Below are 19,042 nucleotides of genomic sequence, written 5' to 3'. Positions count from 1 at the left end.
GCTTCTTCCGAATGGGTTTGTGACTAACATGCTCTGAAAGTTACTCTCAAAACACTGGTCTCAGTCCTTCAACCCACAATCGCACAAGTCTGATTTCTGAATTTACAGCTTGTTAGAGGAATAGATCCGACCCGTTGATTATGTTTTCTTAGTGCGCTGCTTGGAGTCAGAGAGGGACAAGTATTGCAAAGATGGTAGCAAAAACACTTACAACAATTAATTAAGTCAAAAGGGATGACTTCATTCATTCATTCATGGAAAACACCCTTCAAATAAAAGTGAATACTGCCATTGGATAGTGTAATAATGAAGAAACAAGCAATGTTGATTTCACTTTGTATATTTTCAAAAATATAAAAAGGACAAATGTCCTGCACTCATTTAACATTTATTGTTTTACATGCTGTTCTTATTTCCTTTTATTTAAAACCACATTAAATTATTAGGCCAAAATGTAAATTTTTATTTAATTTATTTGAATGTCCGCCGCCCAAAGAGTCTGCCCTTTGACAAATATAGTTGGTGACCCCTGCTCTAAGCCTGTTTTTGTTGTTTAAATACTCACATTTCTGGTAGCCATCATTAACAGGTCACAGCTAATCAATTCATGTGACCTGAACAGCATGCTGAGCGATGTTTATTACAGTATTGACAGTCAGCTATATGCAAACCACAAATATGACTGGCTTTATGTTGATAATATTTCACTCTTTTGTATAGTTTTCAAACATGAAAGACAAGAGATGGTTGTTATTGTTTTATTGGAAATGTTAACAATACACAATCAAGTTTTAGTATGCTGGCTATGACAAAAGCTGCAATAAAAGTTTTATATATGAATCACACATAATATTTGCAACATCCTGAAATGTGACTGACCATATTTAATGCCTTGAAATATAATTGCATTAATAGAAATGTGGACTTGGAGTATCAGTGAGAAATAGAGTTTGGTGATATTGTCCATACATACAACAACTTACATACAGTGTAAGGTAGTAATAATCAAAGTGAAATCAAAGTAAAATTACAGATTAGCTGTTATATTTAAGCTGCAGTGTGTTTTCAATATGATTATACAGGGGACACTGAAACATAATGAAGCTGCATTCCTTACTCAGCATTTTACTTTAGTATCATTGCAGTTTAACTGTTGCATTAGAGGGCAACCATCTTTTTTGTCTTTTTAACCACCCACACAAACAGAAAGAGTTGAAAATGTCCAGTGTACAGCGGAATTGTCTAAACAATATTTAATACAACATATTTAGAAACAAATGTTTCCCATAATAAGAAAGTAACAAAAAAGGAACATGCAGAGAGCTTGGCTGGTTTAGTGAGTTCATCACAATCCGCTGTCCTCTCTTCACTTGTTCTTGGCAGCAAGTGGTTTGCGGCTTATCTTCTTACTTTTGTCATTGTTCTTCTTTGGAGGTTCTGGGTTGGCCTGCATATGTCTGCCATAGAGACTGTGGAGAGGAGATGACTTTTCAATAGACAATCACACATTTAGGAATGTCTTAATAGTAAATGTCACAGTTTTATGGTACTTTTATACAGCTGTATTGTGGCTTGGCTTGACCCTACTTTGTTTTTTTTCCTTTCCATTAGCAATAGTACCAGGTACTTTTTAGTACCTGCTCTGGTGAGGTTCCAAGCAAGCTGAGCTGATAGCGACGTTGACAGACTGCCAGCCAATTAGTGAATTGGCCACTAATTGTCGTGGAGTGTAATTGCTGGTAGAGTCATGAGCGCAACAGGACAAGAATCAAACCGAACAATGCTGAACTGTAGATCAGTTAAAAAGATGTGTTAATCTCATGCGTTGAACCAGGCCACTTTGCCCGATGTTAGTTAGCTGCATTTGCGCATCACATATGATTTGAACATTGATGGCACATCACTCTGATGACTACTTGTTTTCACATTATTAACAGTTTCCCAGCATCAAGTGTCGCCAAAGAAACAATACCTGTAGAAACGTGCGTACGCCAGCCATGAAGTTAGTCTGGGGCACCACACATTTCCACGGTCAATTCACGTTTCATACATCTGAACGTGAGCATGGAAAAGAACGTACGCCACGTTTTGGTGCTTATGCAACCTTTGTACATGAGGCCACGGTCTCCTCCTCTAGAGATGACTATAAACCATTGCGAGTGTGATGGTCAAGTTTGGTGGAGGATGGGTAATGATCTGGTAGTGCTTCAGCATGGCTGAAATTGGGGACAATTGTTTTTTTTGAGGGATTTATGACTCAAGCGTTGGTCAAGGTTGTCTTGCAAAAAAGGTTTTTTCTTTAACTCTGACAATGTTCCCCAACTCTGGAGAAAGAACAGCACAATGCTCTTTGCTATATAGTCAGGTCAATCAACTTGTATATGGAGGATTACCACATAAAACCTTTAAACAGTATGTCCAGTCCGATCTCTGTACCTGAGTCCAATGAAAACCTCTAGAATGTGATAGTGGAAAGGGAAAAGAATATTAACCCATTGACGCCAGGAAAGCATTGCCGCATTTCTACCATTGACGCCGGGAGAGCGGCTGCGCGTTTTATTGTACCATAGACGCCGGTAAAGCTGATACGTAAATTTTCGGGGGGTATAAGGGTTCCTCGCGACATTGTTTTGAAATTTCTTCGAGCAAACATGGAGGACTTTGTCAGCGGAGAGATTTCTAAAGGCAGTGATTTTGAGGAGTTTCGACTTTGATGACGTCATCCCTGATAACTTCGAACACGCTGAACAAATCGACCAGGATATATGGTTAAGACATAATTATGTTTGAAGACGACAAGGTTTGGTGATAATGACGATAAGTACCACTGTAATCGATGGAGTGTTTACAACCGCGCACAAGGGGTGACAGTGGATTTACCTGCAGATGCCACAGCGCTGTAAGCACTATCACTGTCACATGGGAAGCAGACTGTTACAGTCATTACATGCTGTTCTTGTTCTTCACACTCCATCAGGACTAAATCAAGGCACTGACACAAGTTGATATTACTTTATTTTCTTACTGTTTTTTAATTGAAAATAGTTATTCACTTCAATTTTACATTTTTGTATCTAAATAAACTAAATTTCACAGGAAAGCCACACAGCTCTCAAATACTTTTTGAATTGTGTTCCTATCTGCTACGGAGGCTGAGAAAGCAGTTATTTAGTAGCCATTGAAGCTCAGGTTTTAGAGACATTTTTTCCAGGCGCTTCAGGCCTTATTGGTTAAAGAAGATTGAAAAAGACCAATGCAGCACATTCTAAGAGCCATTGATGCTGTGTCGGTGTGACGCCCCTTTGCTCCCCCTGCTGGCCACCTGAGGTTTTGTTGTGGCCACACGGATTCAGGTTTTCCAGCCTGCTGGTGCAGAGATGAATCAGGGGAATCACTGAGAAGGGTCTAACTGCAGACCGCAGACCCCATGGCAGACCATTACAGACACTCCCCTTACAGACACGCCTCCTCAACACTGATTGGGTGAGAGATCACGTCTGACGTGATGACGTTGACGTATTTGAAGAAGGACGAGAGAGCGAGAAGTTAGAAAGACGAAGAGAGCTTCAGAACTACATGGACGTACATCTGTGCCTTATATGAGTCTCACAATTCATTTCATTGATGAGGCGTGGGCTCTACACAGAAAATGTTTACAGACAGTATACTTTCCAGAGGACCATACTAGGGAAATCATCAGCCAGGGGCTGGAGGACGCACTCAAATCCTGGGACCTCAGGGAAGACCGACAGGTGTGCATCACAACAGACAATGGGGAAAACATCGTCAAGACCGTTTCAACTCAAAGGCTGGTCCTGGCAGTGCTTTGGTCATCGGCTGCACCTTGCCATTGGTAAGTTCATGATGATTTGAATTATTTCAACTTAATGGTAACAGTGTACATTCTACATGCCTTAATAAACCACTGTACAGGGCCAGGCTATCACTTGATAACAATTTATACTGTGGTGATGATTTGATTATTATAACATTTTGCATCCACGATGTATTAGAATTAAGAGTTGATTATTGTATCACTGTACTCAACTTAAATTGAGGAAAAGTATTTTTATGTGTATAGTCTAATTGCTTTTCATATCAAGGATGTCATGACAATATTATGATTTATTATTATAAATCAGAAACTGATTTTCAAATAATCCTTACCTTTTTTCATTTACAGAGCGAAGTGTGAGAGACAAGAGAATAGAGAGAGACATGGGTGTGTGCAAAAACACACACTTCTCATTCTCATGGAAGAAGAAAAAAGAACTAGCAGCTGCACAAAAGGAGCTCGACCTACCTAAGCACCAGTTGATAACCTACCAGATGGGGTTCTCGCCATGCAATGATAGCATGCGTACTGGAGCAGGAGAAGGCCATTTCAAAGGTTTTATCTGCTGATAAAAAAAACAAGGCACCTGGCTCCCTCATGGCAAGACATTGAGGTCTTGGAGTCCATACACAAGGCCCTTAATCCACTTGTTGAGTTCACTGATGCCCTCTCTGGTGAAGCACGTCAGTGTCTCTTGTGTGAAACCTGTCCTACAGCTCTTCAATACGGAGGTCTTGAAGCCAGGAGAGGATGACACAGAACTAACCAAGGCCATCAAAACTACTATCACCACATATTTGAATGAAAAATATGATGACGCGGCCACTGATGACCTCCTTAACATGGCATCCCTTGTTGATCCTCGGTTCAAGACCCACTACATCCAAGATGACAAGGTAGAGGCTGTAAAATCCAGAGCTGTGGCCCAGATCCTGGGTGACTGTCAGAGCACAACGCAGTCTACTCTCACAACCAGATTGGGCGGAGGCGAGGCAGATGCTACAGCTTCAGCTCCACCAGCCAAAATGAAGAGGAAGACACTGGGCAGCTTTTTCAAGAAGTCCTACTCTGTTTCTATCTCTGGTCTAACAGATGGTCCAGCAGGATGTTGAGGCTGAACTGAACAGTTATCTGCTAGCTCCAGAAGCAGAGAGCGAAACCAAACCCCTTACATGGTGGAAAACCCACTTCACATCATACCCCAGAGTGAGCCTCCTGGCAAAGCGGTATCTATCTATTCCTGCCACCAGCTCACCCTCGGAGCGTGCTTTTAGTACAAGTGGCAATATTGTGTCCTGCCATAGGGCAGCTTTAAAGCCAGATGTGGTGGACAGACTTGTCTTTCTTGCAAAAAACCTGTAATTGGGTAAATGATAGAATAACCGACTGGTTTACTACATATTGTGCAATTTTGGCTCAGATTTCGTTCTACTTTTAAAGGGACACTATGTAGTATTTATGGGTTTATATAACCCAAAATCCACTTTTTTATACATATTATGTGCTCCTGCATTGTCTAGTCGCTGTATAATAGTTTTTGTTTCATTTTCGTAGTGTTTCAAAAAGTCATGTAAAATAACACGGTCGCTATGCGCCACTGTTAGCAGCGAGACGCCATGTTTCTACCGGAGCCTGTAAGGACAAACGCGAGAGAACAAATCATGCGTCTCTTTACTTGTAGCGGAAGTCCCGCCTCCTCTCTCTCCGCTTCGTCTGCTACGGCCGCGGTAGCTCGCCCTCTCCCTCGCCTCACGAACCTCATCTGCTGACACGGAGAAAGACGACGAGTTCGACATTTGACCGGCTGCGGATACCGTAGCGCTCAGGGAAGGGAGGGGTGAGCAGAGCAGCAGGTCTTTGTTGTAAATTTCAGCCTCTCCTCTAGATGGCACTATAAACTACTTACTTCACCTTTAAAATATATTTAGAGATCTACCTTAATCTTTCAGGTAGCATTTGAGCCAGGGCCATGTTTACTGTTTTTGTACTGGAGATGTTCACTAGTGTCCAGCCAAAGCAATTTAATGTGATAGTTGTCACAGCTGTTTATATACAATGTTTCAATAAGTAAAAGCTTGTATTGTTGTGTAAAGGGAGATGACTCATGTTTACATTACAAAAGATGTGCACAACCTTTTATTTTTGCACTTTTCAATACCTCCAAAAAACAATATTATTATAATAGTGGGTTTAGTTTTGACATTTTGTCTTTGTTTAGCACTTGAATGTGTCAGAGGGTGTGACCCACATGTTAACTTAGTTTGGTTTTGTGCTGCCTACAAATATTTTGAGATTATTATTATTTAATAATTGTTTTTTAAGTTGTTTAAATAAGTTGTTTTTTATGTTATTAAACTTTATTATAAAGTTTCAGTGAATCTCTTATTTCTTCAAGCTTCATTTTATTTATTTGGCTTTTTAATGTTAATGTTAGAAACAATTAATTGCCTATAATATATATATATATATATATAGAGAGAGAGAGAGAGAGAGAGAGAGAGAGAGAGAATTCACTTATATTTGAATTTGAATTGCTTAACTTGAATAATTGCATTGAAAACTGATTTTGAATCACATCATTTGAATTTGTATTGTTTAATTTGAACTATTGCATTGAAAAACTGTATCTGAATAGTATAATTTGAAATTGATTTTTTTTAAATTCAACACATATAGCTTTGCATTCAGTTCTCACAATTCAGATTCAGTTCTCAAAATTCAGATTCAAATTACTGTGACGGACTTCCGGGTAGTTCAAGGATGAAGGAAAAACAATGGAGCGCAGATACAGGATCTCCAGTTTGTTTAGGGGCTACCGGTTAGCAGATGAGAGGCTGATAAACTTTCATCTCATCTCTCATTGCTAAGTTAATGTTAGCCTACATTTCAATCAATCAATCAATCAATCTATCTTTATTTGTATAGCCCACCGTTTACGAACCACAGTTTGTCTCACGGGACTTCACAGGGTTGGTAACATCCTCTGTCCTTAGACCTTTGACCAGGGTAAGGAAAAACCAGGGCAAAAACCCTTATAACCGGAAAAAAAAAAGGTAGAAACCTTAGGGAGAACCACAGGTGAGGGGATCCACTCCCTGGACAGACAGACGTGCAGTAGATGTTACCCAAAACATACAATACACAATTACAAAGAATAAAAAGTAAAAAGTCTTTAAATGCCAGGATCCATCTGGATCACTGGGTTTGTCGCAGCTTGTGGTCAGCGACTTCAATCAGTCAGTCTCTTCAATTGGAACAGCAGTGTAACTTCAAAGTTGTACTGTTTGAATGGCGGGTTGCAGTGCTAAGCCTCATTAAGGGTCGCAGTGCCAATCTCAGCTGACATCCATCCATCCATTATCTACCGCTTATCCTCCAACAGAGGGTCGAGAGGGGTGCTGTGCCAATTTCAGCTGGCACACTGGGACACAGAAAAATAGAAAATAAAATTTCAGGTTTTAATTTGTTTTCTCTGCTGCTGTGTTCTGGCGAAAAACCAAATCGATTCTCCTATGTGTCCAGCCATGGCAAAAGCGCTCACAAGTCTACCTCGGGACATTTGGAGTTATTTACAGATTCCGAAAGTGTGATTTCTAAGCTTTCCAACAACGTCATCCATCCATCGATCCATTATCTACCGCTTCATCCTCCACCAGTGGGTCACGGGGGGTGCTGTGCCTATCTCAGCAGACATTGGGCGATAGGCGAGGTACACCCTGGACAGTTCGCCAGTCCATCGCAGGGCCACATATTGAGACAAACAACCATTCACTCACACACTCACACCTACAGTCATTTTAGAGTGACCAATTCACCTAATCCCCATATCGCATGTTTTTGGACTGTGGGAGGAAGCCGGAGAACCCGGATAAAACCCACGCACACACGGGGAGAACATGCAAACTCCTTGCAGGAAGGCCCTTGTTATGAAGTTGTTCCAAACGGGGCTCGAACCCAGTAACCCGAGTACTTGCTGCAAAGGCAAGAGTGCTAACCACTACACCAACCGTGGGCCCCCAACAATGTCAAACACATGTAAATCTGATAATTTTTGAAGAAGATGAGGCCATTTGAATGTAGGCACTCCTCAAACTGCTTTAGGGAGAAATTCAGCCTGAAAGATTTTGACCTTCTTGAGGAGCCAGGCCAATAGCTGCTCATTTGCATCACATTTACATGGTCACAACTCCCTACCCAGTCTAGCTGTCAGTGACATCTGATATCTGTTAGCCCACAGGACAGAAACAGTGTAACAGTTTGAAAACAAAGGAATGAATGTAGTTCATGTCAATGTAGTGTTATTTGCCTTAAGTACTTCAGTGGACTGATAAGAATCAGAATTTACTTTATTGATCCCCAGAGGGAAATTCTTCTGTTACAAAAAGCACTTGAATAAAAATGAGAAACAAGAAAGGTGAAAGCTAGATACATACTTCAAATATCAAATAAAATATATCTGTGTGTGAAGGAGAGTTCAATATTTTCCAGACCATGGACTATATTATCATCTTCAATACCAGTTCCTCCCCCACAATGTGGCTGTACCCACTGTCCATCACAGTTGATATGCGGGCTAAATGGTGACATCCCAAGCTCACCCTCTTCTGCTCTGTCTTCTGTGCTGTAACCTTTGGTGCTGGGCATGTGAAGTCTTTTGCCTCATCAGAAAACTGATTTTTTCAAAAAGATATGTCTGCCTGTCCATGGTCAGTCCAGGTGGGGCCAGGACGGGAAGACTGTCAACAGGAGGCAGAATTCCTGGGTTGCGCAGTAGCTGAAACTCGATAGGCTCTGCATCACTGTGAGTTTGAGCAAGCACCACACCTGGTCTGTTGGCATCAAAGCTGTGACAGAATAGAAGCACACAGCAGAATATTTAAAACACGGCTCACTGTTCACATGGAACACTATTATGTCCATTCGTGATTTTTTTATTTCTAAAATGCAGAAGTTTGAATATAAATACCTAAAGTGCTGATAACTCTTGATCTGTGGGAGCTTTCGAAAGTAGGGACTCAGATGTGTCTGCCAGTCGATGGCCTTCACTATCACGTTCCAACAAGGTGTGGAATATTGAGACGACTTTCAGGAGAGCTGTGTTCCACTACCCGTTGACAACAAGAACCACAATGAAAATAATTGTATTACTTTTCCAAAAAAAAGATCACATTTTACACATTACATATTGCAGTCTAATAAAATGAACTAACCTGAGCGATGTCTGCCAAAGTATTGACTCTGGTCCTCATGAATGCTTGCTTGATTAGTCCAAAGCCACAGTCAGGGGCAAATTTGGTGTGGCCAACAATCAGGAAGTGGATGCTGAGCGTGGAGTGAAGCTTGGTGTCCAACCCGCCAGGCACCGTACCAGACCAGGAATTTGTTTTTGTTTTGTCCACTGCAGTTGTCACAATGAAGATCCACATCTGTTAATCCAACTCCAAAGTTGCTGAAGAAATGATGCATGTAGCTGATGACTTCATTGCTCCCTTTACTTGACGACAGTGCTTTGAAGCTTGTTTTACAAACTGCATGTTCACCTGAAAAGACAAATATTATGTTTATGTTCATTCTAATGGCTCATAGTGTTACTGGTCAATATAAGCATTTGGCTATTGTATAGAAATCAATGTTTACACATACCAAGAGTCTTAGCCAACCTCATGTATAGACGCCACACTGGGGCCTTGGACACATGGGTTGGCAGCAACTTCACATGCCAATCCTTATGCCTAGGATTCTGAATAAAAAATACTTGTTTCAGATCATGGATTCATGTTGACAGGCACTTTATCACTGAATCAGTATAGATTGATCAGTAGTATTGCTTGAATGATGTGTGAATGCCACACCTTTATGTGCATGAATCGCACGTGTAATTAACACGTTCATCACACATTGTGTTAATCACGTGTGATTCATGCATGCAAAGGTGTGGCATTCACACATCATTCAATGCAATGTTAGGTTTCGAACACGGGAGTTTCGTCTCAAATCATATAAATTATCAAACTGAACCTGCGGGTGTACAAAATCTCAAAGAGGGCCTTGACATGCTCCCCTTACGGTATTATTTTTAACACACCAATAGTGAGCTAGCCAATCTCTAGTATAGCTAATAACCGTTATGGCAACATAACGTTCTGAAACGCACCATAAGTGTGTTATCCACACGTTATTCTTGCACAGCAGAGGTCATATGCTCCCGTACATATCGATCAGATGATCTTAGCTTATAATACGAGTGCCGAGCTAGCGAGCTAGGGAGCTAAGCAGGCACAGCTAATGTAGCCAAACGGCGTTATGAAACGCACAGTGGATTATTAAAAGACAGCGTCCCTATGTGCGTCTGTATGTGACTTTGAATGAACACTAACATAACATAGATAAACAACGTTAATGAAAACTCACCCATAAGAAACTGAAAGGTATTCCGGCAGAATTCAGTGCCTCCGATCAGATTAGAGGACCGGGCGTGCTTCCTTTTAGTCGCAGTTTTACGTCTGTTCGCCTCCAAATGTCCAATTAGATAGGAGATAGAGCGGTGCTGGCGTCACGTCATCATCTCAGACAACTACTGTGTCTGTCCTGGACTCTTTCAGCCGCTGAATAATCATCTGTTTGTTGTTTTTGTGAAGATGAAGTCTGCTAACACGTTAGCATAAAGATCGCTAGCTTAAAATGCTAACAGTCCACACACCAGCCGCCTCTCTGCTGTCTCTGTCTTTGTGCCACAGCTGACTTATTCTCCGGTTTTCTTTGTCTTCCTTTGTTCAACAAAGCTTTGATGACTGCTTTGATGACAATCATGATTTAATTTCACACTGCACACACACACACAACTGCTGGACAGACTATCTCTCCCCCTCCCTCTCTCTCACTCTCTGTACTGCATATTAATTAGCCATTTGTATTCTCCGTGATCGTCAGCTGATTGGCTGAAAAAACAACAAAAGCTCTGCAATGTGAGATCGCCACACCCTAACTAGGAGTGATTCACAGCGATAAAACAACCTTAATTCAAACACAAAGTTTATGGTTTTAAGACCCACAATACTGTCATTTGAAGCATGTAGTGGCTTCTTCAAAACTTCAACTTGTGTAATTTTGAAAAAAACGGAAATCCCTAATTTTGGAAAAAAAAAAACGTTTTCCTGTTTTTTCTCGTTTTGTGCTTTGCCGACTTGTTCCCGCTTGGTCCGTGGCGGGTCACATCTGCACTCGACTGTTCTTCCTTCATCCTTGAACTATCGGATGTCTGCCACAGTAATTTGAATCTGAATTTTGAGAACTGAATCTGAATTTGAGAAATGAATTTGAATTGTGAGAACTGAATGCGCAGATATATGCAGTGTTGAATTTAAAAAATTTAATTTCAAATTATACTATTCAGATTCAGTTTTTCAATACAATTATTCAAGTTTTGCAATTAAAATTAAAATTTAAATGATTCAAATTCAGTTTCTGGTGGCACATATTTCAGCCCATATCTTTTAAATATAATTTGCTTGATTCAATGTATTTCTTTAAATATATATATATATACACGTATATACATATATATATATATGTTTATACATATAGAAACATATATATGTATATATATATACATATATATATATATATATATACATATATATATATATATATATACATATATATATATATATATACATATATATATATATATATATATACATATATATATGTATATATATATACATATATATATATATATATATACATATATATATATATATACATATATATGCAAAAGTTTTGGCACCCCTGTAAATTTCCATGATTTTCCTTTATAAATCATTGGTTGTTTGAATAAGAAATTCCAGTTAAATATATCGGAGACAAACACAGTGATATTTGAGAAATTACATAAAGTTTAGATGATTTACAGAAAGTGTGCAAGAATTATTTAAACAAAATTATATATATACTGTATATATATATATATATATACACGCTCTGCCTATGTGACGCCAGGCGTTTTTTTGCGTCTACTTCAATGTTTGACTACTTTTTTCATCTCGGCCACACTCCGACCTTCTGAGGCAACAGCATTGACATTATCCGCCACATGCTGCCACTCACTTCCACCTCACACTGGGTGAAATTACGTTCCTTGGCCTTTCTCTCAGATTTCGGCATGATTTCAGTCGTGAATCAATATTCATGAGGGGCGTTTCTCTGAATATTTATAGGCAAATATGGGCGTGGTATGACCTGCACACAGATGGGCCACATTTAGAGTGAATTGTGATTTATAAAGGGAAATCGGCGTAGGACGTGCGCACTGTTTATTATATATATTATATATATTTTTGTGCGTAAGCACTTTCTGTGTTTCGTGCGTATGCCAATTTTGACGTCGGTCTTACGCACAGTTTTATAAATGAGGCCGCTGGACCGGAAGCTCCAATTAACACTGATTTTTAGTGTGTATCTGCATCATTCCCTTGTTTAAGAAGCCCTGAAGTTTCAAAACAAACAGTTCAGCCACTGCTGAGAACTCTGTATTTTATTGTAATCTCGGGCTCAGCGAGATCTCTGAAAAAACCCGGTCCGGTTACGTAAACAACGGTTCTTCGGAACAGCAGCACAACATCGTCCTGCTCCGGGCAGTAGTCCGGGCACATCCGGCTGCGTACATTGAACCGCAGAAGAAGAATAACGTCCGTTGTGGAGGTGTTTCACGAGCGACAGTATCTTCTGACTCTGGGTCTGACTCCAGGTAAAAGTCATAAAAGGTACTGCGGGGAGGTCACGTGACCGGCAAGCACAATGGTAGGAAGACTCTAGAGCTCCCGTGTGATATCCCCACTTTTACTGATAATTTTAACTTTTACTGAGCTAACAGCTCGCCGGCTACCGATGCTAACATGGAAGAAACTATCTACTACGGTGGGTGTGGGTCTCTTACTGGACTATATACTTGGATATATGTTTTACAGTCAAGTTTATAACTGGAATACAACCAAAGTGATTTTCGATAATGCTTAAATTGACTATCCCAAGTCTGAATGTCCGGGGTTTGAATGTCAATAACAAGAGTTGATGCGCCGAACAAAGGCCAATATAGTACTGATTCAGGAATCTCACCTAAAACAAGGTGATGTGCAGAAGATGTAAAACAAACTATATATGGTGGTCTCCTCCTCCAGCAGTGGGTCTAGCTCTAAAGGAGTGATGATTATGTTTAAGAGGAACCTACTTGTGAAAATTGACGGTACTAGTAAAGATAAATCTGGGCGAATAGCATATGTGTGCACATCAATTTATGGTACAAAGGTAGCATTTATATCGGTCTATGCTCCAGCAGTTTTTGAAGATAATTTCAATCCTGACCTCACAAAGGAATTACTGAATTTTGCAGAATATGAGCTGGTTCTGGGAGGCGACATGAATGCAGTCTGTAATCTTGATTTGGACAGATCTACAAGCTCATTTACACATAGTCAGCAGTCGGCCTCTACGGCTTTGAATGCAATGATTAACAACTTAGCCCTTTTTGATGTTTGGAGGTCACAAAACCTGGGCAGTCGAGATTATACTTCTTTCTATGCACACGTCGTTCTCAAGGATTGACTATTTTTGTTGTTGGTGGTTGGTTTGAAGGAATGCACAATACCTGTAAATTTCTCCCAGCTACACTGGCTGATCACAACCCATTAGTTCTCAGCATTGACTTCAGTTTTAAATCTAAAAAAATCTCAGAGATGGCGTTTCAACACCTCTCTTCTAAATGACACTGCATTTGCCTCTGAATTTAGAACTAAAGTGTCCACATTTCTCCAAGAAAATATAGGCTCCGTCGAGGACGCTAGGTTGGTGTGGATGGCAACAAAGAGTTTTATACGTGACTTTACAACATCATATGCATCGCATGTGAAAAAGGTTAGGAACCATAGGATGAAAGAATTAGAGGAGAAATGCTTATGTCTGGAGAGGGTTCTTAAGAAGAACTATTCTAACACAGTCTGTAACGAGCTGCAGGTTGTTAGACAAGAGCTGAACGATTTACTACGGAGATGAGCGGAATTCATTATACACAGGACTAGATTAAATTATTATTGTAACGGAAGTAAACCCAGCAGACTTCTGGCTCTAAAATTAAAACAGTGTGAATCAAAGGCGTCAATCAACTCAATACATCACCCAAGTAAAGATCTGGTTTTTAACCCAGCAGAGATAAATAACACCTTCCAGACGTATTACGAGAACTTATACACGTTGTCTGACAGCTTAGACCCAGAAGTGTGTAATACTTTTTTGCAAGGGGTGGATCTACCCTATACAGGGAGAAGGGGCAGGGGATCTAGGCCGCCCGGTAACTTTGCTGGAATTGAAGGCTGCACTGAGTAACATGAGAAGAGGGAAATCTCCGTGCCCTGATGGGATCCCACCTGAAATGCTCCTGCACTTCTCGGGGGACATTCTAAGTTAGATTTTTCTGAGCTCCATCCAGACTGCTATAGAGAAAGGTGCCTTTCACGAACACACCAATGTGGCTTTAATTTCATTGTTACCAAAGAAGGGCAAAGACCCATTGCAATGCTCCAACTACAGACGCTTTGTAAATTTGGATCTGAAAATCTACTCCAAGATGCTGGCATTACGCCTGGAGCATTATATGGATAAGTGAATTTACACTGACCAAGCTGGGTTTATGAAGGGCCATCTTGCTGCGGATAATATCAGGCGCTTAATGCATGTAATAGAAGAATCCAAACAGCTTCGGGGGCCATGTGCCATTCTGTCACTCGACGCTGCCAAAAAATGGGGATATTTGTGGGCTTCATTGCGAACATTTCAATTAGGTGAAGCTTTTATTAAGTTGATACAGGTCTTGTATGCAAACCCCTCAGCCATGGTCAGCAAAAAACGGATTGAATTCCAGATCCTTTCCCATTTGTCGTGGTACGAGACAAGGCTGTGGTCTCTCCCCGAACCTGTTCATTCTTTCTCTCGAACCGTTTGCACAGCACCTTAGACAAAATTCAGTCCCCTATCCAAATCAGACAGACTTCTCATACCCTGTCGGCTTTTGCGGACAACATACTCATATATATGACGGACATAGAAAACTCTATTATCTCTTTATTAGCGGCTTTTGAGGATTTCAAACAGCAGTCAGATTCCCTTAGTAACCCAAATCACATACAGATACACTCTTCACTCCAGAAAATAGTGAAGAGCAATCTTTAAAAAATGTAGGGAAAGGAAATTGAACATGATCTTGCAAACTGGACCAGGCTGCCTGCCTCACTGCGGATGCGTATATATCTGTATTCGAAATGAATGCTTTGCCTCGCACTAACTTCCTAAGTATGATGATTCTGCTCTCTCCCCCTCAAGACTGGGTTAAAATTGATAAACTATTAAGAGGTATGTTTGGAATAACGGCCATCCAAAACTTAAGTTCTCTGTGCTACAGAGAACTAAAGACCAGGGCGGGCTTGCTCTTCCAAATTTCAAAGTGTATCATCAGTCCTTCCAGCTACGCCCTGTTATGGCTTGGCTCGACGGCCGCTCATCTGTCTCATGGAAATCTTTAGAGAAGAATCTAGTTCATCCCAACAGATTAGAGGACATTTAATTTTATGGCATAAAAGACGAATAGTTTGTTGCACTATGGCCTTATTGTTGCCAACACAATCAGGAATTTCAGGGTCGTTGAGAAGAGCTGGAAGGGGAGCTTAAAGTGGCACAATGATACCCCTTTGTGGCACAATATGAACCTACGGATTGGAAACAAGCCTCTGGTCTTCGAAAGGTATTAATGTTATTGGGGACCTGTATGATGGCAAGGGCATGCTTATCCATCAAGATTTGAAGGACCGCTTTGACTTACAGGACTCTTCCCTTTTTTATTATTTGCAAATAAGATCAGAACTTAAAGCACATGGTGTCCCAGTCAGGGATAAGCTTCCCATACACCCTCTGATGGACTGGATAAACTCCCTTACCTGCAGGGGCTTTGTATCGAAAGTCTACTCCAAACTATCTGCACAGCGAGAGACTCTATCGATGCTCAGAGCATGGCAGCGAGACTTTGAGCTGAAAGATGATGACATTTCCTGGAGCAATGTATGGGAGAACACTTTTCTTGCCTCCAAGAATCCGAATCACCGACTTATTAACTTTAAAGTGTGTCACAGACTTTATTATACACCTGTCACTAGATTCTGCACGAAACTGATACCAAACCCAAACTGTACTATGTGCCAACTTAACGCAATAGGAGGCTACAGACACATGATGTGGGAGTGTCTCTCTGTTCAGGCCTTCTGGGGCCGGGTAACCAAAGTCTTGTCTGAATTACTAGGTACCGCCATAACATGCAATCCAATCTTATTTCTTCTTAATGATGATTCTCAACTGCATATAAATGACAAACAGCGCAAACTGTTGCTGAGTGGCCTCACAGCTGCCAAAAAACTCCTAGTGCAAAGATGGCTACCGCCTCATGACCTTAGTACTAGGAAGTGGCTGATTTACTTTCATGATATAGTGTTATTTGAGTTGTCTACTGCACGGATTAATAATGCCAAAGCCTCCACGCTGGAGGTGTGGTCAGGTGCGGCTGAGCAGATAAAGGATAGACTTCTTGGATTATGAACAGAGGTACACCACTCACTACAATATAATGCTGACACCTGATGATGTTTGACTGGTACAGGGGAGACTCGGGAGGGGAGGGAGGGATGCTCCCGGGAGGGGGGCGGGGTGACGGAATTATTTTTATAAAAGTTGTATGGATGTTACTGTCACTTGCAGTGGTTCAATAAAAAGTTATTCGCAAAAAAAAAGGGACTGCGGCGGGTAGTCGTAACGAAATAATGAGTAGCAGTGCATCCACCGTTCCAGAGGGGGGAGCTGCGCTTCTGAGAGCGGGTGTGCTGAATATGTCACTTCCAGGTACTGGCCAATCAGAAGACAGTTGGGAAGCCGGGGTGAGAGTGGAGTCTGAAATATCGTGGCTGGGAAACAGCGTCAGAAAAGACGATTTCTATCGGCTCGTTTACAGCAACTAGGAGGTTTTTGACCATGAAAACAAGTTAATGTATGTAAGTTGACCTCCATAATTAACATATATGTGCAACAGGACCACTCTATGTGAGCTTTAAATCTCAGATAAGCAGAGGCGAAGCTTGCTGCAGATGGTGTCACTGTGCATCGTTGAACTATTCACCACACTTTACACAAGGAGATTCTGTATGGAAGAGTAATGCAGAAAAAGCCTTTTCTCTGCACCCGCCAGAAACAGAGTCACTTGAGGTATGCAAAAGCATTTGGACAAGCCAGCTTCATTTGGAATAAGATGCTGTGGACTGATGAAACTAAAATAGTTATAATAGAGTTATTTGGGCAAAACAAGGGGCAAATGCATGGCAGAAAAGAACACAGCATTCCAAGAAAAACACTTGTTACCTACAGTAAAATTTGGTGGCAGTTCCATCATTCTGTGGGGCTGAGTGGCCAGTGCAGGGACTTGGAATCTTGTAAAAGTTGATGATCGCATGGATTCCACTCAATATCAGCAGATTCTGGAGAACAATGTCCAGGAATCAGTGACAAAGTTGAAGTTGTGCCGGGGCTGGATCTTTCAACAAGACAACGACCCTAAACAATGCTAAAATTCTACTAAGGCAGTCATGCAGAGGAACAAATACAACGTTCTGGAATGGCCAAAATACCTTCTGCCAGAATCCAGACTAATTGGAAGCTATAGGAAAGGTTTAGACCAGGGGTCTCAAACTCAATTTGCCTGGGGGCCGCATGAGTTAGAGTCTGGATGAGGCTGGGCCGCATCATGTAAGTGCCCCCCCCCCCAAAAAAATGAATAAAATAAAAATTGCGGGGTATGAGGCTCTTTTGAAAAATTGAGGTAAAAATGGCATTCTAAGGCTTTTTGAAAGACCTCATGAAGTAAGGCCAAGTACCTAAAAAAAAAGAATTATGTCAATTCTGTAGCATTGTTTTTACTCTAATTGTGTTGTTATGGCTGGGACTGTGTTTACTTACATCACTAAAGTCAAGGCATTGGAATTATAGAGAGTGCCCCTCATCTGGTGCAGGCTTTTTTTTTACTCCGCAGAGTCCCTGCTGACTCTGCTCTTCTCTCTCCTGCATTCTGCGCAGCTCCAAGCGGACTCTGCATATCCAACGCACAATGGATAATTTCTCTATGCGCAGTTATATCTCCACATCCATACATGACACATACATAATGATCTTTATGAGGAGGATCGGGTACAGTCGCTTTGAAATACAGGAGATCCGAGTAGATCTTAGTAAAACGTGTTGACAGATTCTTAAGAGCGCACTTTCCATTGTTTTCACTCCGTGGTCTCATTCTTTGTGTAGAAATGCTTTAACGCTGTAATTAAGGTAATAACAGATGCATCAGATGAGCTGATCTCTTTAGTTAACTGCTCAAAGAGAGAGAGAGAAGAGAGTTCTGTTGCGGGGAGTTGATAATCTGTGCTGCGCTGCAGCCAAGTTTCACTTTTGCACAAAGAGACTTTCCAGCATTTAATAGGTGCTGTTCCACCGTGTACTCAAATCTTGTTGGAATCGTTTTTATTGGTGTTCCAAACTGATCTTGGACAGTCTCTAAGCGGGTATAGACGGGCGCATGTTTGCCGCAGTTTTTGCATGTGTCATCACAACATTGTTTCGGTGGTCACCGGGGGAAATGGGAGGAAATAATAGTAATTTAAACAAAAAATAGTAATAATAGCCAAAAAGTAGGGCGTTTTGACCGATATCTTCTCCCTTGCACCTGCGGGTGGAGAAACTGCAGCTTTACGGGTGTGGCGGGCCAGCGCAGCCACTGAGGCTGCGTGGATGCGAATATAAGTGAAAACAGAGTCGCATATATAGGCTGCTATAGTAACTTGACAGCAGCTGAGACGTTGTGATATTGATGTGTGTGTGCATAACTGCTGTTTTGAAACAGCAGATGCTACAGTCTGCATCTTTTCTTTTTTGCTCCCTCTTGCGCCGCTCTTCCTTATCGCCAGTGCGGGCAGCACTTACATTAAACTTTGATATCAAGGGGGGGCCACAAAATATCGTCCCTGAGACTACTGGTTTTTAGGGTGTTATTTCTGCAAAAGGTGGATCCATAAAATGTTTCTTTTGTGGTGCCTAAACTTATGCACATGCCTAATTTTGTGTTTCAATAAT

The 19,042-nt window shown here is 41.1% G+C and overlaps 1 protein-coding gene across 1 annotated transcript in view; it reads right to left on the bottom strand.

The window, feature by feature from the left end:
* Positions 1 to 804: 804 nt before the first annotated feature.
* The window catches only part of rsu1 (Ras suppressor protein 1), a 47,775-nt gene continuing 29,537 nt past the window's right edge, over positions 805 to 19,042 (bottom strand). The window contains exon 9 of the mRNA XM_083910478.1: positions 805 to 1,469. Within this exon, the coding sequence (XP_083766604.1) occupies positions 1,367 to 1,469 (103 nt within the window). The 3' untranslated portion in view covers positions 805 to 1,366. The remainder of the gene's footprint in view (positions 1,470 to 19,042) is intronic.

Source organism: Microchirus variegatus (assembly GCF_963457635.1).
Source record: "Microchirus variegatus genome assembly, chromosome: 2".
Lineage (NCBI taxonomy): Eukaryota > Metazoa > Chordata > Actinopteri > Pleuronectiformes > Soleidae > Microchirus > Microchirus variegatus.
The sequence above is the reverse complement of the archived record's forward strand: the minus strand, read 5'-3'. Positions and strand labels throughout refer to the sequence as shown.